Here is a 24,153-nt window from a genome sequence, read left to right as displayed (position 1 = left end):
TGCTATTTTGGTTTGTGAGAGAATACAAGAAAGTACAGTACATGCAAAGTAGCGCTGCAGGGACCGCCTCTAATAAGGCCCTGCGCTGTTAATGCAGTCGGAGATACTCAGCGTGGGGTCGGAGATTGGCTTAACCGCCATCGGGTTTATCTCAACCTCGGTAAGTGCTTATCTCCGGCCCTGGCAATGAGCTCCGGTATGACGTCGGACTAGGTTTGTTAGTCGTCCCTGTCCGGCGCCGTGATCGTAATCAAGAATAATTGAGATATGAAGTCAACGGGAGTCACCCATTGGGTCATTGATGCCTATTGTTCATGGTCTCGCTGATGCAGAAATTCACCTTGAACTGGAATATGAAGCATCAGAATAGTTCTTAGGAAGCAAGTCATATATCAGATCTCAATCATACAAATGGTCATGTCAATCTACCTTAAATTCTCAAGTACGAGTAAAAGATAATGATATCCAGCCAGGGCTCGTCCCATGACTTCTATAGCCAGACAGCATGTTTAATGCCACTCTCCAATCCCTCATTCAACCCAGCCACCAGGGTCCACACATCGCCTCGATCCCCGCTAATCTCGTAGACCTCGACACCACCACCCTCCTGCCCTGCCGCCACGACGTACCTGCCGTCGTCGCTGACCCGCATCCCACGGATGACATCGAGCTTGGTGCGCACGTGCTTGATCGCCTTGACACTCCTGCCGTCGTCCGATAGCAAGATGATGGCAATCGCATCGCCGGGCGGGGGCTGCTGCGGGACGTTCTGCAGATGCGGTTCGCGGGGCGCGATGTGCCGTTCCCACCGATTACTGACATAGAGAACGTTGGGAATCGAAGGATGCAGACAAATCTCGGAAGAGTCCATCATGAACTGGTGGTCGGGGTGGACCTCCGGGGGGATGATGTTGGGAGCGAAGCCAGCGATGGGCGGGATGGCTTCGGCGGGGCCATCGGAGAGGTCGAAGGCGAGGACGGTGTGTGAGAGCTCTCCGATCACGTACATGATTCTCTCTGGGAAAGCTTCCGTCAGCCAACCTAGCCAGGTGCTATGAAGCAACTGGGGGCTACATACCATCCGGACTGAATACGGCATGCCGAGCCCCTGTTCCCGGGGGACACTGCAGCCAGCCGCAGATGTCCAGCTTCTGCACCCCCTCGCGCCGGAGGAGCCACACTCGGTCGGATCCCAGGTCTGGAGCGTATAGTAACCCGCGTTGGTCTTCAAGGATCTGATGAACATGGCATTGTCGCTGTCGGCCTTGGTTCGGGCCGTGTCCCGCGTCCCGGTAGGGGAAATTTGGGATGATCTCGGCTCGGGGGACGTCGTCGAGCAGTACCGTGCCGGACTTGGTGACTGAGATGGGGTAGAGAGCAATGGAACCTCCTAGATACTGGATACGGTATGTGTATGAGTATCCGTTCTGACAAATGCGAAAGCGAAGGGGGTGGGATAGACGAACCGTCGCCAGCGCCAGTGCAGATTTATCGCGCAGTGTAAGGACTACACCCGAGTGCGGTTAACATCAGTATTGTTTCTAGAAAGAAACATTGCAGCATGGGGCAAGACTCACAGTGACCCGGCGCTCCCAGGGTCGGCTGCTGGCTGGTGATTTTGCAAGCCTTGTGTGCATGATCAACTTCGAAGCTGTAAAGCAAGCCGGCGTCATCGTCCTCGGATAGCCCGAGTAATTGGTCAACGCTGCCTTGCGAAGACACGGGCTCGACCCAGGAAGCATTGTAAGGGGCGGCGTAGTTTGCGAGGATGCTCAGCTTCTTCTTGTCGAGATCGAGTGCGAGCGTGGTGAAGTCGGCTCGGTCGCCCGATAATAAAAGTTTGTAATGCATCGTGTATCAAACAGGAGTCATACGAGCGAGACAGATTCAATTTGCACAACTAAGCTAATCTGATATCTAGTATAATGTTCCATCCATTCCCTCCCTATTGTATTTCTTGCTTGATTGAATGAGGAGAGAGCCATGCGTGCCCTAATCTCCGATGGTCACGTGCATCGGGCGATGGGACCCCATCACTTCATTATCTCCGATATCAGATTGCTCCGATCCGATGTCATTTGGGCATAGAACACAAGCCTGCCCGTGGTTTAGATCGACTTTGCAATACTCCGGAGGAGCAGATGTATATTTTCTCACAGGCGAGCCCCTCAATGACAATCAGAGACTCCATAAATCCCACCCGAGGCAAGGCAAACGTCATTTCCTCGTGCGTCCCAGGTCATTTGTCTGGTCTCTGCCAGGCTTCGAGTGACAACGGCATATGGTGAATACGAAAGCCGTGCCAATCCTGTATTTTGCCTGTCCCGATAGGAAAGGATGGAGCAGCAGACGAAACTCTAACCTCTTTGTTGGCCACAGCGGTGAGGCAAGGGAAACGACATCTCGATGCTTCCAAACAGGTTGACACGGGTGGAATAAGCTGCTAACATGCCGTGTACTACTAGGTGATAAGGCCTTCTGTCAGGATTTATCTTTGAGCATCCACAAAGCCTCTCGTAGGCTATATGACGCAGATGACGTGGCTGCAACTATCATTGCTCGTGATAGGTGCATTCGCGCCCATCTATTTGCCCTGTAGAACATAGATCCATACTCCGGTCACCCGGCTGCTAGTCGGAGTAGGGATCCTCCAGTCGGATCAAGAATCTTCCAGTATGCACAGTATGCCCCCCAAACTGAACGGAGGACGGGGCTAACCCCCACGCGCAGTAGCCCGATGTCAGCGCCCAAGTGAGATGTCCGACGGGCCGTGTCGATATTGTCATTGAGCCCGACTACGGGTCTGCATATCTGATTGGCGTGGCAGGGATTAATGGTAGCCCTTCTGGAGAATCTCGGGCAGGTCCGGGGTAACCCCAGCAAGATACGAAATGGTTCCCCCCACCCCCACGGGGTTACTTAAAGTAACCATGTTCCTGCCCTCTTCAACCTCCGAGATGAAATCAGGCCACTATTTCGACCGGCATGAATTATCAATCAAAGAACCCAATGCAGCCACGAGCCAAGGGAGACGACTCCACAACGGTGGAGCACGATGAACAGGGCACGATCCTTGATGTCGACGCCCTCACCGTGGAGGAACCCTCCTACGGCCCGGACGGCATCCGAGGGCTCTTCAGCTCAGGCTACGTTCTAGGGGCCGCATTTCTGGCGTCACTCGGCGGTTTCAGCTTCGGGTATGACCAAGGTGTCATCTCGGTGATCAACGTCATGCCGCAATTCCACGCAGCCATTCCGGGATCAGCGAGCGAGTTCGGTAAGGGCTTTATGACCGGCATGCTGCTCCTCGGCGCCTTTGTGGGCTGTATCTTCATGCCGTACCTGGCGGATAAGATCTCCCGCAAGTGGGCGTTGACAGTCGTCGTGGTGATTTTTGACATCGGGGCGATCATCCAGACGTCCGCCCAGAGCTACGGGATGTTAGTCGCTGGGAGAGCTATTGGTGGGATTGGAGTTGGTACGCTAGCCATGGTACGTACTTGATGAGAATCTTAGTACCCTATACATCTGATTGCTAACTCAGTCTGGCCACTCAGGGCGCACCGCTGTATATCTCAGAGATCTCGCCGCCAAACCTACGAGGAACCCTGTTGGTGCTAGAATCCATCTGCCTCGTTTCGGGCTCAGTTATTGCGTATTGGATCACATTCGGAATGAGACTGGTGGACAGCGAGGCATCGTTCCGTGTCCCCTTTGGACTGCAGATGGTCAGCGCCACGCTGCTCGGAGTTGGCATCCATTTCTTCCCCTACTCCCCGCGGTGGCTGGCTCTGGTGGACCGTCCCGACGACTGCCTGAAGAGTATCAGTAAATTACGCGGCCTGCCCACGACCGACACGAAGGCCCAGGCGGAGTTCCAAGCTATCATGACGGAGATTCGGATCCAGAAGCTCACCGAAGAACGCCTGCGTCCCGGGGTCACCGGCTTCAAGCGAGAAGCGGCCCTATGGATGAGCTTGTTCAGCCGGCGCACCTGGAAACGCACCGCCGTCGGCATCGGAGCAGGATTTTTCCAACAGTTCAGCGGAGTCAACGCTTTTGTATACTACGCCCCGACGCTCATGACGACCCTCGGCCAGACCGGCGAGATGTCATTGATCCTATCCGGGGTCTTCAATTGTCTGCAGCTCGTCACCGTGCTGGTCTGTTTCGTGACCATCGATAGGATCGGTCGGCGGCCGCTGGCGATCTTCGGGGGCTTTGGCATGGGCGTCTGCTATATTATCATCGCGGCCCTGACGGCGGTCTATGGGCCGGGCTGGTCCAACGAGTCGGCGGGGTGGGCCTGCGTGGCGATGGCCTTCCTGTTCATGCTCATCTATGGAAACACCTACTCGCCCCTTGGCTGGGCTCTGCCGTCCGAGGTCTTCCCGACGGCCCTGCGGTCCAAGGGCGTTGCGCTGTCGACCTGTGTCAACTGGCTATCGAACTTCGTGGTGGGGATCGTGACACCGGCGATGATATCGAACATCACGTACGGGACCTATATCTTCTTTGCGGCATTTTGTGTTCTTGCGGGGGTGTGGGCGTTCTTGCTCGTGCCCGAGACGAGCGGGAAGACGCTGGAGCAGATCGACGAGATGTTTGGAGATGGTGGTAGTCTCGAGGAGAATGAACTCAAGCGAGAGGCTGTTTTAAAGATGGGCTGTAGTGGAGCAAGCTCTGGAAGGTCTGAGGTCTGACTTAATTGAAGTTTAGTATACCAGGTAGTTAGAGAAAACATCACATAAAAACATTAATTTTTTCGGGATGCCTCTCGACTACCGGTCCCAGACTTGATGATGCTCACCGGTTCTTCAAGCATGCATAATCACATAATGGGGGTGTTTCTGAAAGAAACTAGTTAACTGTAAACGTGTTTGTATCCTGAAGTTGTAGGAGGTGGCTGTCAAATCAGTAGTCAACCCCCACCAACACTGGACCCCGGTCAAGTCTGACACTTCAGGCTACCACATTACCAGAGGAGCAAGATGCCGGGAGTGTGTGCAAATCGAGTAAAAATCTCGTGCATAGCCGCAGCATCAAATCCAGCAGCCTGAACTCCGACAGCACGTCAGCTTCACACAACGGTCGGTGTGATTGGCCCGAGCGTCTATCAATCGAACATTGGCCTGAGGGTCCAGGCAGCCACCACACTAGTCCCAGATAGGGCTAGCGCATGCGAGCCAGCCAATGAAGGCATACTCACTCCCACTCCCAGGATCGCCGCCCTGAGATCGGGCTGCATGCAACATCTATATTTGCAACAAAGGATCAAGGCTGCCTGGATGAGCCTCATCCTGGCTAAACCTGGAAGAAAACAGGTCATATATAAGAGGCAATAGTCGTAGAGGAGAGAGTAGTCAAGCAATTAACCATTAGCACATCAATGAGCACAACCACATCCATGGCCACGGCCACCAGTGCCCTAACCTCGGCGACAACCACCGAGACATGCACCCATCCCCAGCCTGGCAAAAACGGCTATCTGCCGCCTGAAGCCTGCGATGCAGTCCTGATGTACGTGCCGTCGTTTGCAGCCGCCGTACTCTTCGGTGTCTTGTTCGGCTTCACCACCATCTGCCACCTCGTACAAGCGGTTATCTACAAGAAGGTGGCCTCCCTGCTCCCCGCTGATTCCTGCCTTCGCCCAGCCACCATGCTAACAACACGCAGAGGTACGCCTGGGTAGTGATTATGGGCGCTCTTTGGGAGCTCCTAGCCTTCATCTTCCGCGCCCTCCTCACGCGTAAACAAAACAGCGACATCTACGACACGCTGTACACGATCTTCTTTCTGCTGGCACCGATCTGTGAGCAAGCACTGCCCTCTCTATACCACTCCCTCTCAGCTATACCCCTCCCAACCATAGCCCCACCATCCACCCAGTCCCATCCACTAACCGAGCAACGCCAAAGGGATCAACGCCTACCTCTACATGACCCTAGGCCGACTCATCCACTTCTTCCTCCCAACCCGCCGCCTCGCCCACCTCACCTCGACCCACTACGCGCGCCTCTTCGTCTGGCTCGACATCGTCGCCTTCCTCGTCCAACTCGCGGGTGCCTCCATGACGACAGGCGAGGACCAACCGCAAAGCACGATAATGCGGGGCCTGCACATCTACATGGGCGGGATCGGGATGCAGGAGTTCTTCGTGCTGATCTTCACAGGACTAACCATCCACCTGCACCGGAAGCTGCTCGCCATGGAGCGCGCCGGCACCCTGGACGCGGAGCGCGTCCACCGCGCGGCCGGAGGACCGTTCCGACCGACGTGGAAGAAACTGCTGGCCGCGATGTACCTGGCGCTGGGGCTGATCACGGTGCGGATCGTGTTCCGGCTGGCGCAGTACGCGCGGGGCTCGGACGTCAACAACCCCGTGCTGACGCACGAGTGGTACGAGTATGTGTTCGATGCGGTGCCCATGTTCGTCGCGCTGGTGGGGTTGAATGTCGTGCATCCCGGGCAGGTGCTCCGCGGGGAGGGGTCGGAGTTTCCGCGGCTGAGTCGGAGGGAGAAGAAGGCTTTGAAGCGGGAGAGGAAGGAGCGGAAGCGGGAGGAGAGGATGAGGAGGAAGCTGGGGAATGGCGCCGGGGAGTCGTTTGAGGAGTTGGGGGCGCTGGAGGGGGGGGATGTTGGGGTGAGGGGTTAGGGTTGGCTTATGTTGTACGGATTGTGTTTGATGCTGGTATGGATTATACATGGATCCCTGGTTGCTGATTCAGAATATATTCAGGAAGTTTCAGTCTCATATCGCGTGCCCGATTGAGTCTTTGGCGACTGAGATCAGGCGCCCAGTCCCCGTCTAGAAGAGAGTACGGGCCATCGAAGGTTTGATGTAAGCCTAGCAGTAATGGTTCGTCCGAACCGGGGCCCGTGAGGTTCATAGATTGGCCACCGGTGGTAATACATTATGGTTTGACATTTGACCACCTAGACCAGTAAGCAGCACCACACGCGTGCGCTGTGGAGCCAAACTCTTGGCCCAAGCGCATTCAACCTAGGCAGGGAGTATAGATGTCTCAGTTGCCTAGAATCTAGACTGTAGGATGTATACGTCTATCGACTGACTGTGCCTGCTATCTACTCACCGTTCCTTGGATCATTTTCTGCGCCAAGCATTGGCATCTGCCACCATGAACGGTTCTACAGACAACAGATATACACCCCTCTACCTTTACCTTCCTCGAGCATATCCAGACACCATCACCTCTACCCCTAGATTTCCTCATAAAAGACCCAAAATGCCCGACGCCCTCTGTCCATGGGAGGCGCCGATCCTCCTCGCCGCCGCGAGCGGACGAACCGTCGACCTCGAACCACTTCTCAGAAACAGCGACGAGGTCAATGCTTGTGACACGGAGTACGGACGGAGCTGTCTGGCGTGGGCCGTGGCCAATGCTCATGGCGATACGGTGCGACTCCTCCTACAACACAACGCCGACCCCGACGCCCCCGATGCGGGCGGTCGGACGCCCTTGTTGCACGCCATCGCCAACAGAGACGAGGAGACTGTCAAGCTGCTGCTGAACGCGGAAGCCCGTGTCGACCTGGCTGACTTTCAGGGACAATCGCCGCTCATCGCAGCGGCGCAGAGGGGATGCTCGGAGGCGCTGGTTAGGATGCTGCTGCAGGCCGGCGCGGATCCGGACGCGCGGGACTGGCGCTACGGCGGGACGGCGTTGTCCTGGTCGGCCAGACGGGGCTACGAGGGTATTTTCCGGGTCTTGCTGGAGTACAATGCCGCGGTCGACGTGCGGGACGAATGTCAGCGGACGCCGATGGCGTGGGCTGCACGGAGAGGACATGCGGACATTGTCAAATCGCTCCTGGAAAGACATGCATGCTCGGAGGTCCAGGACAGCGACGGTCAAACGCCGTTCGAGGCGGCGTTTGAGGCAGGACATGATGGTGTTGTTCGGCTCCTTCGCGGGAAGTCGATCCAAGAGATCAATGATGAGTTGGCTGCACGTTCACCCGCTGCGAGGCTGGCCGACTTGCGGGCATTGTACAGGACCGTCACGCCTGGCGTTGATCTGAACGATCCCCAAGACAGCGAGATCTTGATCTGGGCCATCCGAAACGAGCGCGAGGAGGATGCACTCTTGCTGGTGGAGCAGGGAGCGGATGTGGATCAACAGGATGAACGCGGTATGACTGCCCTCGCGTGGGCGGCAAGCTATGGTTTGGTGAATGTTGTAAAAGCCCTACTAGACGCGGGTGCTGAATCCGATCCCGTGGATGAGGATGGTTGGACTCCGCTCATGCTGGCGGCCGAGAAAGACCACTCCGAGGTAGTGCGCATCCTGTTGGGCAAGAACGTCAACGTCAACAGGAAGAATGAGGAAGACATGACGGCGCTTCTCTGTGCATCGGGCGCATCGGTCGTGACCCTGCTCTTAGATGCAGGAGCCGATCCAAATGACGCGGATCTGAACGGACGGACGCCAATCAGCTATGCTGCCGAGAGAGGCGATGAATCGTCGGTGTTGCTGTTGCTGGAGAGGGGTGCGATGATCGAGGAAGGCCAGGAGTCGTCGCCGCTGATGGAAGCCATCAGCCAGCACAACATGGCATTGGTCAAGCTGCTCCTTGAAAAGGGGGCGGACCCGTACTCGGATGAGTATAGCTGCTGCGAGTATCCTCCGCTTCGACATGCGGCAGATCATGGCCAAGTGGAAATCGTGCGGTTGCTCCTGGAGAAAGATGCAGTCTCTGCCAGAATCAAAGAGGATCATATACTCCGAGCCATTGACTCAGCCTGTGAGGCAGGCCATGACTATATGGTCGAATTGCTGATGGGTCAGTACCCCTTTGGGTGCTCTGACGACGAGGGTTCAATTCGAGAACTCCAGCGTGTCGCGAACGAGGTCGCGGAACGATACGGGTATGACCTACTGACCGATCTGGTAACTGCGAGGGTGAATGAACTGCAATTGGGAAGACCGGGTGAAACATAAGCGAGTACGTGAGTCTTGCACGAGTCCGAGCATTGGAATTCCCGGACCATCACTTTTTTTGCAAGGGACGCGAGTGAATTAACAAGCATGGAGCTATCTCTCAATCTGACACAACCACCACGGAAGCTAGAAGTTGTAGACCTACACCTGACAGCCCGTGACAATGGCTAGGATACCAAAGTGTGTGAAGTCAACTATTGACCATAGATATATGCTGACTTACATATCACAATCTAATGTCTTCCCCGGAGTACTGAGCCAACCACGTTAAAATGCTGCCAGTTGGCGGATTGGTATAGCCTTGCTTCTGTTGAGTCGACTACAGTATAGTAGTAAAGAAAAGTGAACTCCTGATTTGCTTTTTCGTCAGGATACTAGTCTGCGTCAGGGTGTATATTAGACTATGTGCTCCTTCCAGAAGGCACATCACCCAAGCAGCCTGAGGCCTCCCTCGCACAACACAGTCAGGTTCCAGGTGTTGGAGATCCTTATTTCTCTTTGAGTGCGGGTGGATCCCGTCGGCTCGGGCATAAATCGGAACCAAGAATCCAGCTCCTCGGCATGCCGATCTTATCCCAATTGAGCTGCTCCGGTCGCTGGTCTCATGCAACAAAATCAGTTCACTATGTCCATTATTTCACCTTGAAGAATGTCTATATATTCAGACTGCAGGGCAACAGCGTCAGCTATCCAAAGACCTCCGATCAACACTCCCTCAAACAGCCCATCCCACGGCTCAGCATGTAAGAGACCCGACACGAAATGTCCCAACCTGTTGCGGCATGAAACCACCGCCCCACCGGGAGAGAACTCTTCCCCGGACAATCCCCCGATCCATGGCTGCCTGCCACAATAGACTCTGGTCTGACCACGGACTTATGAACCGTGGAACGGCACCCTACGAGAGGCTGGAGAACCCTCCTCTTTGTTCTGCTCCCGGGGGATGCCGGGATCGCTGTGCTGTGACATCATGAGCACCTTCACAAAAAAAAAAAAAAAAAAATCTTTTGGGGTGAGACTAGCGGCGGCTTGGGGTTTTGATTAGCTTTTTTACCCTCGGATCCTTGTGTCGCATAGTGCAGATTTGGATTGTATAGGATTGTGCCAGATTAATTTTACGAAGGATTGAAGGATCACAAGACACGGAACGGTAGAAGAGAAGTAAGATTCTAAAGGGGTATCATTGACATTAAAATTGGATGCTAGGGAAGGGTGATGTTCATAAAGTGAAGGAGTGGATGTGGACACTCTCGGGGGGTGAGCAGTGTCCACCAACTGGTGGTGGTGGTTCTGGGCGGAAATGACGGGCTGAGCACAGGCACATCATCTGATACGGTCCAGACCCCAGATACCAGCACAGGAAATTGCTGTTTCGCATGATCGCGCGCGCGTCATGGAGAGTGAGGGTGAGGGTGGGCGGCGCTCATCGCGGCCACCCGTGGTTCGACACCGTCTCCGACGAGGACAGCTGCGGATGGTCATCCACGTCCTGCTCGATGACGGTGTGCACCGCAATGCCCTGCAATTCCACGTCCGAGCTATTGCGACTGGCGCTGGCGGCCACGTTCGCCCCCTTGGAGAGTTGCGACCCGTGCAGCTCGTTGATCTGCAGGAACCCGTCGTGGTGGGTGTTGCTCGTCGGGTAGCCGTACAGCTTCGTGCCGGAGGAAGGGTGCGACCGGCCCTTCGACACCCCGGACTTGACCTTGCCCAGGAAGCCCTGCACCAGGGGCTTCAGCAGCGGCAGGCAGCCGCAGATGATCGCGATGTCGAGTTCCAGGCAGGTCCAGAGGGATTCTTTGGCACTCGATGCTGTGCGGAATTAGAACTTTTCTTTGGAACATAAAGCCAGGCATATAGGGTGGGGGTTTGGCTCACAGGCAAGATCGGTGGTGATGAACTTGCGGAATTCAATCAGTCGCATCAAGCTGAAGATACAGACCCTAAGCACGATTAGTTGGAGGTTCCCTCGCCCAGTGAAAGTGAACTCACAATCCACCCAAGGAAAAGACCATGGTCAAGGCGATCTTCTGTCGCGTGGTGATTTGAAGGCCCCAGACCACCGGCGCAGGAAGGAACAGGATGATCACATCCTCGACGAGGGCGATCGAGCCCATGGCCTGGAAGAACGCCCGCTGGCCCGCCATGCAGTGACCGTTCAACGTTTTGTCGTAGTAGTACTGGACCGGAATGCACTGGAAGATATTCACCAGCAAGGCCGTCACGGCCCAGCAGGCGATGAAGATAATCAACCCGTTGGAGACGATGGTGTAGGTGCGCAGAGTGCCGAGCAAGCGTCGCAGAAACACGACGATGCTGATCTTGATGAACGCGGCGGACGGCGCCCAGAATTTCTGAATCATCCATGATCCCTGTGGGTGCGTCGGTTAGAAAAGGAGTCAACAAGGATTGTGGCATGCTGGCTCATGAACATACAAATTGAATCCGATGACGCTCCTTGGGAGGGAGGGACGCAACAGGGATTCCAACCCCATTGAAGGCAGCTGCAAAATCCACCGTATCAGCATTTCATTCCAAGACTCCCTCAGAACACACAGGAAAAACTCACTATCCACCACGAAGGCAGTTGCGCAGTAAGACAGAATCAATCCGACGCCCATCAGCCAGTCCTCCAACTTCAACCCAGCGGTAGTATACCGCCGCGAGTACAGGCGCAGGGCATAGGTGATAGTCGCGAAGGCAGCTCCCACGATGGGGACGATGGTCAACGCATTTTTCCAGTATCTGTTCTCTTCCCAAGTCATTCTGCGTTGCCAAACTATGCGAGTCAGCCCTTCGAGATGATGGACGACACCAGGGCACAGCGCAGTTCCATGTAAGGAAATTCGTGGGAGATTTTTGGCGAAGGGGAAGTTTAAAGTGAATCGGGCTGTTCCCCTTTGAGGATCGCTCGGTGGCCTTAATTAATATTCTTAGATTATTAGAATTGTGCTGGCGTCGCCACCAAACCTTAACAGACAGGTTTGGGTCTTTGACTGTTTGGTTTCTGGCACAAAAAGGCGAATCTCCGACCGGAGGATGAGAGGGAGGGAGGGAAGGGGAGTGGAAAATGCACGCTGATTTGTCATGGATTTCCTTTGGGCCACGCACCGCTCGCAAGGGAGGGTCCGAATGGGCTCTCTAATCTTCAACTATTGGATTCCTTTCCATGGCTGTCGCTGCATTAAGCTCGTGGGAGTTCCTCCAGGGCGGAGGTTAGTATTTTCTGTCTTCTACGAGCCCTGAACCGTGTTTTGAGGTGGTTGATCAAGCCGTGCTGCCCTGGAGCTCTGGGTTTCCCCAGTCTCGTTTAGTTTTACAGTGCTGATCCGCACGATTCTTCCATCCCCAGGAACGTGATTCTTATAGAGTCTGGGGATGCTTAAGATCGTCATGCAGCATCGCAGTCTAGAAGGGGTGGAATGATCGCGTGGCAGTCGTGGCAGTCGTGGCTAGACAGGGATGCGGTGCCTTTCAGGGGGGAAAGAAAGCGAGCTTTCCATGCAGGAACCATCGCACCAGGGCGACAAGTGGGAAGCTGTGTGCATGGGATGATCTATCTGAGACACCGGTTGGCTGGCAGGATTTCCACTTGACTGCAAAGGCATGCAAGTCCGAGGCTATAGAGGCAGTCTAGTATAGTGGCTATATCAGTCGATTGCGGAGACTGGCCTTTTCGGAGGACGGCCGAGCCCTAAAGACAGTTAAGCGTGGTGGCGCCCAACGAAGCCCACGCCACGAATCATCGTTCGAAACCTTAAACAAACCCGCTGGAGAAGACAGGCAAGACTAGAAGTCGGTGGACTTCACTGTGGGTCATCGTCCTGAGGTGGTGGGTCCAGTCTAGCATCTCCTGGTGCCTCCCTGTTTCTCTCTGCTCACGGCCTCTGGCTCCCTCAGCAGCCTCGAACCCAGTCGGATGTCGGATTCTATTACAACAATCCTCATCCATACCAGTCTCCAGTATTCCTCCACTTCCTGAGTCGTGCAATTCAATAGCCTGCGCCATCCTACGCGATCGGGAGAAACACTGACCAGCCAGGCCTCGTGCGGAACGTGCCGTTACCCGACTTTCGTTTTTTTTCTTGCCTTGCATTGCCGTGCAGTTTGGTCCCTTTCTGAGAAATAAATTGACGCGGGATCGTCGGGGGGATTGCCCAATTTTTTTCTCCCTCAACCCAAGCCATTCCCCATCTTCATTCTCGATTCGATTGTCTCATTCTCGCGTGGCAGTCAACAAAAAAAAGATGGCGTCTTCGGGGTACAAGATGTCGTATGCCGCATTGGCCGTCCAATTTTTGGGGCTGGCCTCTGCGAGCTGCAGCAATTGCAGCCTGAGTGCGTTGAACACGACTGTCGGCGGTCGTGTCCAGCCTCTCACGCCCTTCTCCCTGCCCTGCTTCTCCAGCTACAATGGCCAGCCCGTCACCCCCAACGATGCCGCCTGCGCCACCATCCAGGCCAACTACAGCGACCCCTACCTCCGCACCAACACCCCCAATGGGTACATGAACTACCAGGATGAGATGTGCTCGTCCAACCCCCAGGATCAGTGCGTGCTGGACAGCAGCGACCCCACCGACCCGCTGGCCTTCAATGGCACCGACTGCCGCCAGGGCAACATGCCCTCCTACTACCTCGAGGTCCACGATGCCACCGACGTGAGCGCCGCCCTCGAGTACTCGCGCTGCTCCGGCGTGCGCGTCGCCATCAAGAACAGCGGCCACGACTACCTGGGCCGGAGCAGTGGCAAGGGCACTCTGCAGCTGTGGACCCGTAACCTGCAGGACATGAGCTATCAGGCGACCTTCGTTCCCAAGGGCTGCCCCGCCAACACTACCTACAACGCCATCACGGCCGGTGCCGGTGTCAACTTCGACGAGGCCTACGCCTTCGCCCATGACCACAACGTCACCATTCTGGGTGGGTACTCCCCCACGGTCGGTCTGTCTGGCGGCTGGGTGCAGATGGGCGGCCACTCCGTGCTCTCCCCCGTCTACGGTCTGGGTGTCGACCGCGTCGTGCAGTACAGGGTCGTGACCCCCGACGGCAACCTGCGCATTGCCAACGAGTGCCAGAACCAGGACCTCTTCTGGGCCCTCCGTGGCGGCGGTGGTGGTACCTTTGGTGTGGTGCTCGAGAGCACCCACCGCGTGGAGCCGCGCTTCGGGTTCACGGCGGCCGTCGTCAAGTTCACCAGCAACTCGACCAACGTGCTCCCCTGGATGGACATCATCGTCAACAACACCCTGCGCTGGGCCGAGGAAGGTTGGGGCGGCCACATCACCGGCAGCACCCTGATCAACGTCTCTCCCTTGATGACCGTGGCGCAGGCCCAGCGATCGCTCGCCTCGGTGATCGCCTACGCCAAGGCCCAGGGCGGTTCGGCCGTGGTCGAGCACTTCGCCTCGTGGTACGACTTCTACACCAAGTACGTGACCTCGGAGGCCGTCAGCGTGGGCGTGACGCACTTCGCGGGCAGCCGTCTCGTGCCGCGCGCGGTGTTCGAGACGGCCGAGGGCCGCGAGAACCTGATGGACTTCTTCAAGCTGATCCAGCAGAACGGGCAGACCCCCTACATCCCCGTGGTGGGCCCGGTGCTGTACAACTACACGGAGGGGTCGACGAGCGCGACGCCGGCCTGGCGCCAGGCCGTGTGGGAGCTGGGCTCCGGCAGCGCGTGGGCGTGGAACAGCACGCTCGCGACGCGCGAGGCCAAGATCGCCACCCTGCAGAACATGACGGCCACGCTGGAGCGCATCACGCCCGGCAGCGGCGCCTACAGCAACGAGGCCAACCCGTTCACCGAGGACTGGCGCGAGGCCTGGTGGGGCACGGAGAACTACGACAAGCTGCTGGCCATCAAGCACAAGTACGATCCCTCGGGGTTGTTGAGCTGCTGGAAGTGCATTGGCTGGCAGGAGAGCCAGGCCAACAGCACCTGCTTTGCTGCATTTCAGTGAGCCATCTCCAGAAGATCGGATAGATTGCTCGATGCTGTTTTCGGTCGCCAGCATTTTTCTCCCTGCGGAGTGCGGGCGCAGGTCACTCGTTCGCAGCGCGGATAGAATTTGCGTAATATTAGATAGACTTAATGTTTGTTAATGAGTTCAGGACATGTCGATAGGTTGGTTAATGAGATAGTCTTAACCCTTTACTAAAGCCTACTCTTTCCTGCTCTGTACGAATGAATATTGCATAAAGCACTTGTGCGTGGCGGTAGTGCTCAGTAGAGTGGCGCTATTTGCCAGTCGACTAACTAGCACGGAATCGGTTAGTGAGTGGGCAGTGGAGTTGTTTGTCATTTTTGCAGCCGCTGTCATAAAAAGCGTAAGGATCGGCGTGGCTCACTGTTTCCATGGAATTGGACGATGCGTGCTGGATCGGGCCTAGCGTATCTGAGACGTCCTGAAAGGGTCCGATCCGGCTCCGGTCGGCTTTGCACTTCCCGACCCTGAGTCCGGCTCTCTTTTAGGGAATTTCTTCGAGGCTCCAGGCTCTAGGCTGAGACATTGTTCTGTGCAACTGTGCTACACATAATTCTTTACTTCCTATTGACGACTTGGCACAATAACATGTAGATGGAATCCAGTGTTGTTTGACTGTACTACAGAATTGGCCTCAGGAGATAAGGCAATAATTTTGAGAAATCACTTTCAGATGTCCTCTCCTCGTGAATGTGCTGGACTGCGGGTGGAAATATATCGACACCCTCCCACGACCGGATCATCTACACCGGATACGGACAGCCATTGACCGTTTTGTGCATCTTAAACTCGAATAACGCTACTTGCATACTTAACCTAACATCTGATTTGAGGCCGACTAGAGAGTGGTTGGAAAAATCCTGCCTGAATTGATATGGTATGATCGATATCATCTGGGTCAGGGTGCATTCTACTCATATGATGCTCACCATCCAAGGCAGTGATGCTCGACGCTCTGATGCAGAACGTCATAGCATATGCGACACTGAAGACTAGCGGCTGATGATGCATATGTGAATATCCCCGCGCCTACTTCAATGTGGTTAGTTGACTCCTCAGAATTAGCCGACTATCTTGGACTGCCTACAAGCAGGCTCGGCATGGCAGCGGGAGTGGTGGAATTACCCTTTGCCAAGCCCCGGCACTGCCGTGAATAAACCCCCCCGCATTCAGCATCCGATCAACATTATACTACGAAGGGCATCTCTCCGGTGGGAGACATCGACGATGGACATCATGGCAACTGAATCCCCGTGGGGTGAATCTTGGCGACCACGATGTTGTCTATATAAACAGCTGCAATAGTCGTGAACAAAAAAGTCGTAGCGGCAGACTCCAACCGACCATAATGCAGCTTCAATCGATAATCACCCGCCTGTTGACGGCCCTGCTCGGGTTGTGGGCCCTCCTGCCTACAGCTGGGGCCTATACAAACCCGATCCGTAACCCCGGGGGCTCCGACCCCTTTTTGGTGTACACCGGTGGATACTACTATCTAATGACCACCACCTGGACGGACCTCGAGATCAGCCGGGCCACCACCATCGACGGCCTCAAGTCCGCCGAAAAGAAGGTCGTCTACTCCACCTCCACCGCCGGCCGCTGCTGCAACGTCTGGGCTCCGGAGGTCCACTACCTGGGTGGCAAGTGGTACATCTACTACACCGCAGGGGAGACGACCGACCTGGACGGCCAGCGTCTCCACGTCCTCACCGGTAGGCAGCCCACCGCTCCTCCCCTAAAACCCCCCACTAACAGTAACCGCAGGTGGTTCCACCCCCTGGGACGAGTACACATACACCGGCCAGCTGACGACCGAATGGTCCATCGACGCGACCGTCCTCCGCACCAACGCCTACGGCAACTACCTCGTCTTCTCCTGCTTCCACGGCGTGACCTACCAATCCCTCTGCATCCAGAAACTGGGCGACGACTATGTCAGCCTCACCGGCAGCATCAGCGTCATTTCCGAGCCGACCGAGAGCTTCGAGACCCACGGCACCCCCGTTAACGAGGGGCCCGCCGCCCTCTATATCTCCGGAACCACCTACCTGGCCTACTCGGCCTCGTACTGCTGGACCCCGTACTACTGCGTCGCCCTGTTGACCTGGGACGGCACGACCGATCCCACCTCCCGCAGCGCCTGGACCAAGGGCGATAGCTGTGCGCTGTCCTCGGCCAACGGCAACTACGGTACCGGCCACAACAGCTTCTTCCAGAGCCCCGATGCTACAGAGACGTGGATTGCGTACCACGCGTCGAACAGCAGTGCCGGGGCGTGCGATGATACGCGGTATACGATGGTGCAGCCGTTGGGGGTGAGCGGGGGGAAGCCCGTGTTTGAGACGCCGGCGGCGTTTAGCACCGTGTTTAGTGAGCCGAGTGAGTAGGTGTGGTGGAAACTAGGTTTCGAGTTGGTATGTATATAGTTTGCTGTGGCTTGTTCGGGGGCTTGGATTAGCTGGCGGTATATGAAATGCAATTATGTCTGTTGATAGCTTTCATGTGCGTAGATATATGGGAGAGGTGACTCCAGTCAGTGGACAGACAAGTAATACTTCCTCTGGTCGAGGTCGACAATGTTCAGGCCTCCTCTAGACCACGTCACCAGCAGTGAGGCTAACCCTCATTCTTCCCACTTGACCTAACCTAACAGCTGTATGCCAGCATGAGTCTGCACCTTAGACATTAAACATCTTTACCTCCTCCGCAACCCCTCATCCACCGTCCCTTCGTTCTCCCCCTCTCCCTCCCCCTTCTTGACTAACACCCCAGCAATATACGGCATAACCCCCTCCCCAAAATACCTCCGCAGCTCGACCCTGCCCCACCCGCCATCCTCCGCAGCCGCGCCCCTCAACGCCCCCTCCGTATCCCTGGTCAAACAACAATCCCCAACAAACCACCGCCACCCCAACAACTCATACACTCCCTGCACGACCCTAGCCACGACGGACCCTGCCCTCTCATCTTTCCCCTCACCTTTCCTCCCCCCGAACCCCCGAAACCCCGAATTAACCACATGCTCGACCACAATGACCCGCCCACCCGGCTTGAGCAACGAATACAGCCCGCGCACCGTCCCCCCCAAGTCCGGCACCGAGCACAGCACCCGCACGCAGAGGATGGTATCGACCCGTCCCGCCCCACTTCCATCCACCAAACCCCGCTCCCGCAACACGGGACCCAACTGCTCCGGCGCAGCACTACACCCGAGAACCGTGTACTTCTCCCCGACGCCCTCCGCCTCCGCGCGGGCGCGCAGGGTCGCGTGCAGGTGATGGCAGGGTTCGACGCCGTAGAGGGCGGTGATGGCCGGCGAGCGCAGGTGGGGCATCTGCGTGCCGGTGCCGGGGCCGAGGTCGAGGGTGATGCCGCGCGCGGTGGCGAGCAGGGGCGGGATGAGGTCGGCGGAGCCTTGGATTTCTGCTGGCGTGTCGTCGTGGTGTTCCTGGTTTGAGGGTTGCGAATGTTGTTGCTGGTTTGGCTCTGGTTGTGTGGTGGGTTGGGTGGGTTGGGGTGGTGCTGTTGATGGCTTAGTATGCATACATGACGAGATTAAGGAATGAGGGCAAGGTACCGCTGAACGCTACCCAGAACCGGCCGAAGGCTTCGTCGCGCAGACGCTGGGTCTCGAGGAGAGGGGCTAGGATGCGGCCTTCGAGGATGGCCTCCAGGCATACGATTATGTAGCCTGGGGTGGTTAGTGAGGTTGAAATAAGAAGGGGAAGACGCAGACGTACTCTTCATGGCCATGGACAGGATTTGGCCGGGTTCGAGGAGGGATGCGAGCCATTGTCGGGTTGTTGGGGGGGTCATTTCTGTGGCGGTGTAGTGGAGAGGGGTGAGGTGACAGGGTGTAAATTGGAAGGGAGAGTGAGGGATGAAGATCAGTGTATAATCAGCTGAGGTGAACAAAGTGCCAGTTGAACTGGTAACCAACGCGGGGAAGCACTCGGGAAATCCAGAGATGAACCCATCTGAACGGCGACCCGATAAGAAAAAACACATCGAGAGATCCGGAGGAAGGAGAGGAATTGACCAATCGGAGTGGGTGGGCTGGGCTCGGCCTTTGGTCTTTTTAGGTCTTGGCATTGCGATCAATCGCCGAGTCAGGATCCTCTCAAAACCTTCAGTTCCAACAAGATGCGAAGGAATACTCACTAAATATAGACTGCATTTGTGCTTGGCCAGTACTTATTACGCTATCTGATGTTCTATGTCTGAAGTCTAGTTCGAATTATGTCTAGGCCTCAAGGTGAATCGGCCGCCTGCATGCGATCGGTGTCTGGTCGGTCTTTGGCGGTTGTTATCGCCCCGCCTTATCGCGCCTTACCAGAACCGAGTGGGGGTTGGCTGCTATTTAATGCATCGTCCTCTTTTACAGACTTCACAACAAACCAATAACTTATCAGTCTCTGAATCTCTCCAATTTCCGAAATGACGCGCGGACCTATCCCCGCCAGCGCCGACTATTTCGACCTGGGCACTCATTCACGCGCTGTCACCACCAGCAGCGAAGATGCGCGCGTCTGGTTCAACCGCGGCCTCGTGTGGGTCTACTCCTTCCACCACGGTGAAGCTGTCCACTGCTTTGAACAAGCCATCCAGCATGATCCGTCCTTTGCTATGGGCTACTGGGGTCTCGCCTATGCCGTCGGACCCAACTACAACAAAGCATGGGAACGCTTTGACCGCAAAGACCTGCACACCTGCGTCCAGCGCGGCCACGAAGCATCCCAAAAGGCCCTGGAGCTATCCAGCAACGCCACCCCCCTCGAGCAAGGCCTTTGCAGGGCGCTCGTCGAGCGGTTCCCTCGCGACACTCCCTTGAGCCCGGAAGACTACAGCACCGTCAACTGCGCCTACGCCGACGCAATGAAGCCAGTGTACGAGCAATTCGGCTGCGACCTGGACATCGCCACCCTCTACGCCGACGCCCTCATGAATGTCACCCCCTGGGCCCTTTGGGACCTCTTCACCGGCAAGGCCAACCCCAAAGCCCGAACTACGGAAGTTCAGGCCGTGCTCGAAACCGCCCTCACGCAAACAGGGGCTTACCGCCACCCCGGCCTGTTGCACCTGTACATCCACTTCATCGAGATGTCTCCGACCCCCGAGAAAGGCATCTACGCTGCGGACCACCTGCGCGACCTCGTTCCCGACGCCGGACACATGCATCACATGCCCACGCACCTGGACATTTTGATCGGAGACTGGCGCGCCTCAATCCGGTCCAACTACCGGTCCACCCTGGCGGACGACCGCTACGCCGCCAAAGCCGGCCACAACAACTTCTACACCTTCTACCGACTGCACGACTACCACTCCCTGGTCTACGCCGCCATGTTCGCGGGCCAGAAGCGCACCGCCCTGGACGCCGTCACCCGGATGGAAGCCAGCATCCCGGAGACTCTACTCCGCACGCAATCCCCACCAATGGCCGACTGGATTGAGCACTTTGTCGCCATCCGGCTGCACGTCATGGTCCGGTTCGGCATGTGGGAGGAACTCAAGCAGATACCACTCCCCGAAGACCAAGCCTTGTACGCCATCACCGCCGCCACCACACACTATGCCCGCGCGCTCGCCCACGCCGCCACCAACGATATCCCCTCCGCCCGGAGCGAACAGGCCCTCTTCCTCGCCGCCCGCGAAAGGGTACCCGCGACCCGCCGGGCGTACAACAGCCAAGCCCTGGATATGCTGGCCGTCGGCATCCCCATGCTGACAGGGGAGATCGAGTACCGCGCCGGCCACTACGGGGTGGCCTTCGCGGCGCTGCAGGAGGCGATCGAGCTCGAGGACCGGCTGCCCTACAGCGAGCCGTGGGCGTGGATGCAGCCCGTGCGGCACGCGTACGCCGCGCTGAAGCTGGAGCAGGGCGAGGTCGAGGAGGCGGCCCGCACGTACCGCGCCGATCTGGGGCTCGATGAGTCGCTGATCCGCCCGCGCCGGCACCCCAACAATGTCTGGGCGTTGCATGGGTATCATGAGTGCTTGGCCAGGTTGGGCAAGCAGGAGGAGGCGAAGGCGATCGAGCCGGCGAAAAATGTTGCGCTGGCTGGAGCGGATATTCCGATCCGGGCTTCATGTTTCTGTCGGTTGGAGGTTTTGCAGGATGCGAAATGCTGTGGGGCGGAGAGTTGCTGAGTGCAATCGTGGAGATGATAGTGGCGTGGAGGATTAGCTGTTTGAAGATGTGTGAATATATATTATTTTGTATACATTGTAATGAAAATGAAGGCTGACAGTGTGTCCAACTGTGCATGGTGCAGATTATCGAAGGGGTTTGACACCTGCGGCAAGTCATGCATGGGTGCTACCTGATCCTCCCACGGTCGGAGACAACAGTCGATGAGGCTTCGATGACAAGAGACTATTGAAGAGGATTACTGCCACGATAGACAAAAACAGACAATGGAAAGAAATCCGTGGTCGAGCGGGGTAACTGTGGACTTATAAACCATGCCGAGGGATCCGAGTAGCACGACAGGATCTTATCAGATGGGATTCTCATCTGATATCCTCATCTGATAATCTTGCCTTTGATTTTTCGGTTCTCCCGCCAGTGACCGCCCAATTGCACGCGACTAATGCCGGGATCCACCTCGGAGAGACTGAGTCACGCGTATGATTGGTTGCCTCACCCGCACATTGCAAGCTCCAGGCAGTCTCTGCTTTCTCTTCCGCAATACAAGCGGTCAGCATTCACTCCAAGCCTCCCCTACCTATATCTCATGACGCCCCCCTCTTGCGCAGTCCTATCGATTTCTGCTGTTCTCATGTAGTCACATCAAGCGCTGGCCGCTGCAACTTCCCTTTCTCGCGTCTTCTGCAATCTTCACGGTAAAATCTCTGGTTCCGTGGAACCGTCTGCGCGCTTCACAACAGACAGCAGCAAACAGCCTCCCACCATGCTCGGGTTCTTGCGGAGCAAGTACTGCGAAGCCCGGCAGATTCTGGAACAAATCCGCCACACGCATCCTGCTGACGTCCCCGCGCCACGAGATGATGGCTACGAGCCTATCCCCGATGGCCCGGATCTGTCCTCCCCGGAGCATACCTCTCATGGGGTTGCGGAGATCGAGGCCCTGGCTTCGGTCTGGTCCACCCGAACCCTGTATACGGGTTACGCTCTGTAAGTTAAGTCCCCCGCAGTCTCGTCGAGTCCCCTCTAACTCCGCAGGGTCTTCATCATCTTCTTCGTCAACTCCCTGCAGCAGCAGACGACCAGCAGTCTGAGTCCCTATGTCTATTCCGAGTTCACCGACCATTCGCTCATCGCCATGACCAATGTCTTGACGAGCATCATTGGCGGGGTGTCGAAACTGCCGATCGCCAAATTGATCGACATTCTGGGCCGCCCCGAGGGTTTTGCTGCTATGGTCGCATTGTGCACCCTGGGTAAGTTGCTCGATCACAAGAAACAGGCTGCATACTGACTACGGCTAGGCCTGGTTCTGATGGCTGCCTGTCGGAATGTCGAAACCTATGTCGCCGCACAGGTAGGCTCTTCCCCGCTGCACCCCTCCGTAAAAGACCAGCCCACCCTGACTCAAGTCCAGATCATCTACTGGGTCGGCTACAACGGCATGGACTACGTCCTGCACGTCTTCATGTCCGACACCACCGAGCTCGTCAACCGGGCCTTCGTCTACGGCATCGCCTCGTTTCCCTACGTGATCACCACCTTCATCGGGCCAGCAGCCGCGCAGTTCCTCTACGAACGCGACGCCCTGTACACCGGATTCGGCATCTTCGCCGTTCTCACCCCCCTCGTGACCGCCCCTCTCCTCCTCCTCCTCTGGAGTACGCGCAAGAAGGCCCGATCGGCGGGTGTCATCAAGCCGAAGCCGAAAGACCGGACACGGATGGAGACGATCATTCATTATGCCGTGGAGTTTGACCGTATGTGATGCCTGTTTGGGACGATCCACAGCACCGTACTAACGAACGCAGCGATCGGAATGCTCCTCATCACCGCCGGCTTCGTCCTGATCTTGCTGCCGTTGACCCTGGCCACCTCGGGGACCAACATGTGGAGCACCTCGCTGCTCGACCGGTGGATGGCGCCGGACATCATCGCGATGATCGTGCTGGGTGCCCTCAGCGTGATCGGGTTTCTGTTCTGGGAGCGATCGGGGGCCCCGGTGTGCTTCGTCCCGTACAGCCGGCTGCGGGACCCGACGCTCCTCGGCGCGTTTCTTTTGGCCTGCGCGATGTTCATGAGCTTCTAGTACGCCTTGCCCTTCCGGTCCCAGTTTCCCCTACACCACTTCAATCCACTAACAACCCGTACAGCTGCTGGGACCTCTACTTCTCCTCCTACCTGCAGGTCGTCTTCAACACCAGCATCCGCGACACAGGGTACATCTACAACATCTACAGCATTGGCAGCTGCATCATCTCGATTCCGGTGGGGATGTACGTGCCCCTCGCATTTCAGTTCCCCCCCCCCCCTATGACATGTGTACTAATCAAACCAGCCTAATCCGCAAGATCAACCGCTTCAAAACGCCCGCCCTAGCCGCCCTCCCCCTCTTCATCCTCGGCACCGCCCTGATGATCCCCTTCCGCTCGCCCACGAGCCACATCACGGCCGTGATCGCCTGCGAGATCCTCAAGGCCGTGGCGGGCGGCACGCTGGTCATCTGCCAGGAGATCGCGGGGCTGGCGACGGGCAACCACGAGACGATCGCCGTGTCCTTCGCGCTGGTCGGGCTGGGGTCGAAGATCGGGTCCGCAGTGGGCGCGGCCATCTCCGGCGCGATCTGGACGAGTACCGTCCCCGCGTACATCGAGGAGTATCTCCCACCCGAGAAGAAGTATCTGGCGGCCGAGTTGTACGGGTCCATTGCGCGGGTGTTGGAGTTTGCGCCGGGGACGGAGGAGCGCGAGGCGACGGTCAGAGCGTACGGGGTGGCGCAGAAGCGGATGTTGATTGTTGGGCTGGCGGTGTTGCCGGCGGCGGTTTTGGGGGTGACGATGTGGAGGGATATTCGGTTGAGGGGGGTCAGGCAGGTGCGGGGGACGGTGTTGTAGATTTTGTTGCATTTGTGGAGGTATAGGGGTGTTAGGGTCTGGGGTTTAGATTGTGTATAGACTAGACTACGTACTACCTGGTAGATTACGGCTACGGTTACGACATATCAGATGAGCGATGCACACAGATGATGAAGGAAGAACAATAACTCTTCAGC

General features: G+C 56.8%; 9 protein-coding genes across 9 annotated transcripts; 6 read left to right on the top strand and 3 right to left on the bottom strand.

Annotated features, from left to right (window-relative positions):
- Window positions 1-490: 490 nt before the first annotated feature.
- On the bottom strand, window positions 491-1,851 carry BO95DRAFT_356356 (putative isomerase YbhE; the record flags this gene model as incomplete). Its single annotated transcript, XM_025582298.1, has 4 exons — window positions 491-1,017; window positions 1,079-1,397; window positions 1,467-1,507; window positions 1,578-1,851. The coding sequence occupies 4 exons, from the start codon at window positions 1,849-1,851 to the stop codon at window positions 491-493; spliced, it is 1,161 nt and encodes a 386-aa protein (XP_025445223.1).
- A 1,158-nt stretch (window positions 1,852-3,009) lies between these two features.
- Window positions 3,010-4,703, top strand: BO95DRAFT_356394 (sugar porter family MFS transporter; the record flags this gene model as incomplete). Its single annotated transcript, XM_025582302.1, has 2 exons — window positions 3,010-3,492; window positions 3,558-4,703. 2 exons carry the CDS (start codon window positions 3,010-3,012, stop codon window positions 4,701-4,703), a joined length of 1,629 nt encoding a protein of 542 aa, XP_025445222.1.
- A 686-nt stretch (window positions 4,704-5,389) lies between these two features.
- On the top strand, window positions 5,390-6,655 carry BO95DRAFT_356359 (RTA1 domain-containing protein; the record flags this gene model as incomplete). Its single annotated transcript, XM_025582299.1, is given in 3 exon segments — window positions 5,390-5,614; window positions 5,677-5,888; window positions 5,908-6,655. 3 exon segments carry the CDS (start codon window positions 5,390-5,392, stop codon window positions 6,653-6,655), a joined length of 1,185 nt encoding a protein of 394 aa, XP_025445221.1.
- Window positions 6,656-10,175: 3,520 nt separating this feature from the next.
- BO95DRAFT_383455 (uncharacterized protein) lies at window positions 10,176-11,823 on the bottom strand. Its single transcript, XM_025583421.1, has 5 exons — window positions 11,533-11,823; window positions 11,400-11,467; window positions 10,956-11,335; window positions 10,842-10,906; window positions 10,176-10,775 (listed from the first exon to the last, which is right to left on the bottom strand). The coding sequence occupies exons 1-5, from the start codon at window positions 11,726-11,728 to the stop codon at window positions 10,387-10,389; spliced, it is 1,098 nt and encodes a 365-aa protein (XP_025445220.1). The 5' UTR covers window positions 11,729-11,823; the 3' UTR covers window positions 10,176-10,386.
- Window positions 11,824-12,838: 1,015 nt separating this feature from the next.
- On the top strand, window positions 12,839-15,091 carry BO95DRAFT_440171 (putative isoamyl alcohol oxidase). Its single transcript, XM_025585897.1, has one exon. It carries the CDS (start codon window positions 13,232-13,234, stop codon window positions 14,924-14,926), a length of 1,695 nt encoding a protein of 564 aa, XP_025445219.1. The 5' UTR covers window positions 12,839-13,231; the 3' UTR covers window positions 14,927-15,091.
- Window positions 15,092-15,979: 888 nt separating this feature from the next.
- On the top strand, window positions 15,980-17,340 carry BO95DRAFT_471591 (glycoside hydrolase family 43 protein; the record flags this gene model as incomplete). The annotated part of the gene is made up of 2 exons (XM_025589604.1): window positions 15,980-16,665; window positions 16,718-17,340. Exons 1-2 carry the CDS (start codon window positions 16,299-16,301, stop codon window positions 17,338-17,340), a joined length of 990 nt encoding a protein of 329 aa, XP_025445218.1. The 5' UTR covers window positions 15,980-16,298.
- A 308-nt stretch (window positions 17,341-17,648) lies between these two features.
- BO95DRAFT_407860 (class I SAM-dependent methyltransferase) lies at window positions 17,649-18,918 on the bottom strand (the record flags this gene model as incomplete). The annotated part of the gene is made up of 4 exons (XM_025584086.1): window positions 18,694-18,918; window positions 18,531-18,644; window positions 17,950-18,439; window positions 17,649-17,913 (listed from the first exon to the last, which is right to left on the bottom strand). The coding sequence occupies exons 1-4, from the start codon at window positions 18,767-18,769 to the stop codon at window positions 17,649-17,651; spliced, it is 945 nt and encodes a 314-aa protein (XP_025445217.1). The 5' UTR covers window positions 18,770-18,918.
- Window positions 18,919-19,364: 446 nt separating this feature from the next.
- BO95DRAFT_44949 (TPR-like protein) lies at window positions 19,365-21,208 on the top strand. The gene has a single exon (XM_025587952.1). The coding sequence runs from the start codon at window positions 19,391-19,393 to the stop codon at window positions 21,101-21,103; it is 1,713 nt and encodes a 570-aa protein (XP_025445216.1). The 5' UTR covers window positions 19,365-19,390; the 3' UTR covers window positions 21,104-21,208.
- Window positions 21,209-21,686: 478 nt separating this feature from the next.
- On the top strand, window positions 21,687-24,099 carry BO95DRAFT_383441 (putative transporter). Its single transcript, XM_025583420.1, has 7 exons — window positions 21,687-22,091; window positions 22,140-22,357; window positions 22,406-22,458; window positions 22,519-22,861; window positions 22,913-23,189; window positions 23,255-23,377; window positions 23,440-24,099. The coding sequence occupies exons 1-7, from the start codon at window positions 21,868-21,870 to the stop codon at window positions 23,993-23,995; spliced, it is 1,794 nt and encodes a 597-aa protein (XP_025445215.1). The 5' UTR covers window positions 21,687-21,867; the 3' UTR covers window positions 23,996-24,099.
- The last annotated feature ends 54 nt before the right edge of the window (window positions 24,100-24,153 follow it).

The sequence above is a fragment of the Aspergillus brunneoviolaceus genome (genome assembly GCF_003184695.1).
Source record: "Aspergillus brunneoviolaceus CBS 621.78 unplaced genomic scaffold BO95scaffold_13, whole genome shotgun sequence".
Taxonomy (NCBI): Eukaryota; Fungi; Ascomycota; class Eurotiomycetes; order Eurotiales; family Aspergillaceae; genus Aspergillus; species Aspergillus brunneoviolaceus.
This window is presented reverse-complemented; position numbering and strand designations above follow the sequence as displayed.

Bases quoted from the DNA above. Each gene is read 5' to 3' on its own strand.
- BO95DRAFT_383455 (XM_025583421.1), bottom strand. From the start codon at position 11,728: ATGACTTGGGAAGAGAACAGATACTGGAAAAATGCGTTGACCATCGTC. The intron at 10,907-10,955 runs GTGAGTTCACTT...AATCGTGCTTAG, and splicing joins GTCTTTTCCTTGGGTGGATT to GGTCTGTATCTTCAGCTTGA. The intron at 10,776-10,841 runs GTGAGCCAAACC...AATTCCGCACAG, and splicing joins CATCACCACCGATCTTGCCT to CATCGAGTGCCAAAGAATCC.
- BO95DRAFT_440171 (XM_025585897.1), top strand. From the start codon at position 13,232: ATGTCGTATGCCGCATTGGCCGTCCAATTTTTGGGGCTGGCCTCTGCG.
- BO95DRAFT_44949 (XM_025587952.1), top strand. From the start codon at position 19,391: ATGACGCGCGGACCTATCCCCGCCAGCGCCGACTATTTCGACCTGGGC.
- BO95DRAFT_383441 (XM_025583420.1), top strand. From the start codon at position 21,868: ATGCTCGGGTTCTTGCGGAGCAAGTACTGCGAAGCCCGGCAGATTCTG. The intron at 22,358-22,405 runs GTAAGTTGCTCG...GACTACGGCTAG, and splicing joins GGTCGCATTGTGCACCCTGG to GCCTGGTTCTGATGGCTGCC. The intron at 22,459-22,518 runs GTAGGCTCTTCC...ACTCAAGTCCAG, and splicing joins AAACCTATGTCGCCGCACAG to ATCATCTACTGGGTCGGCTA.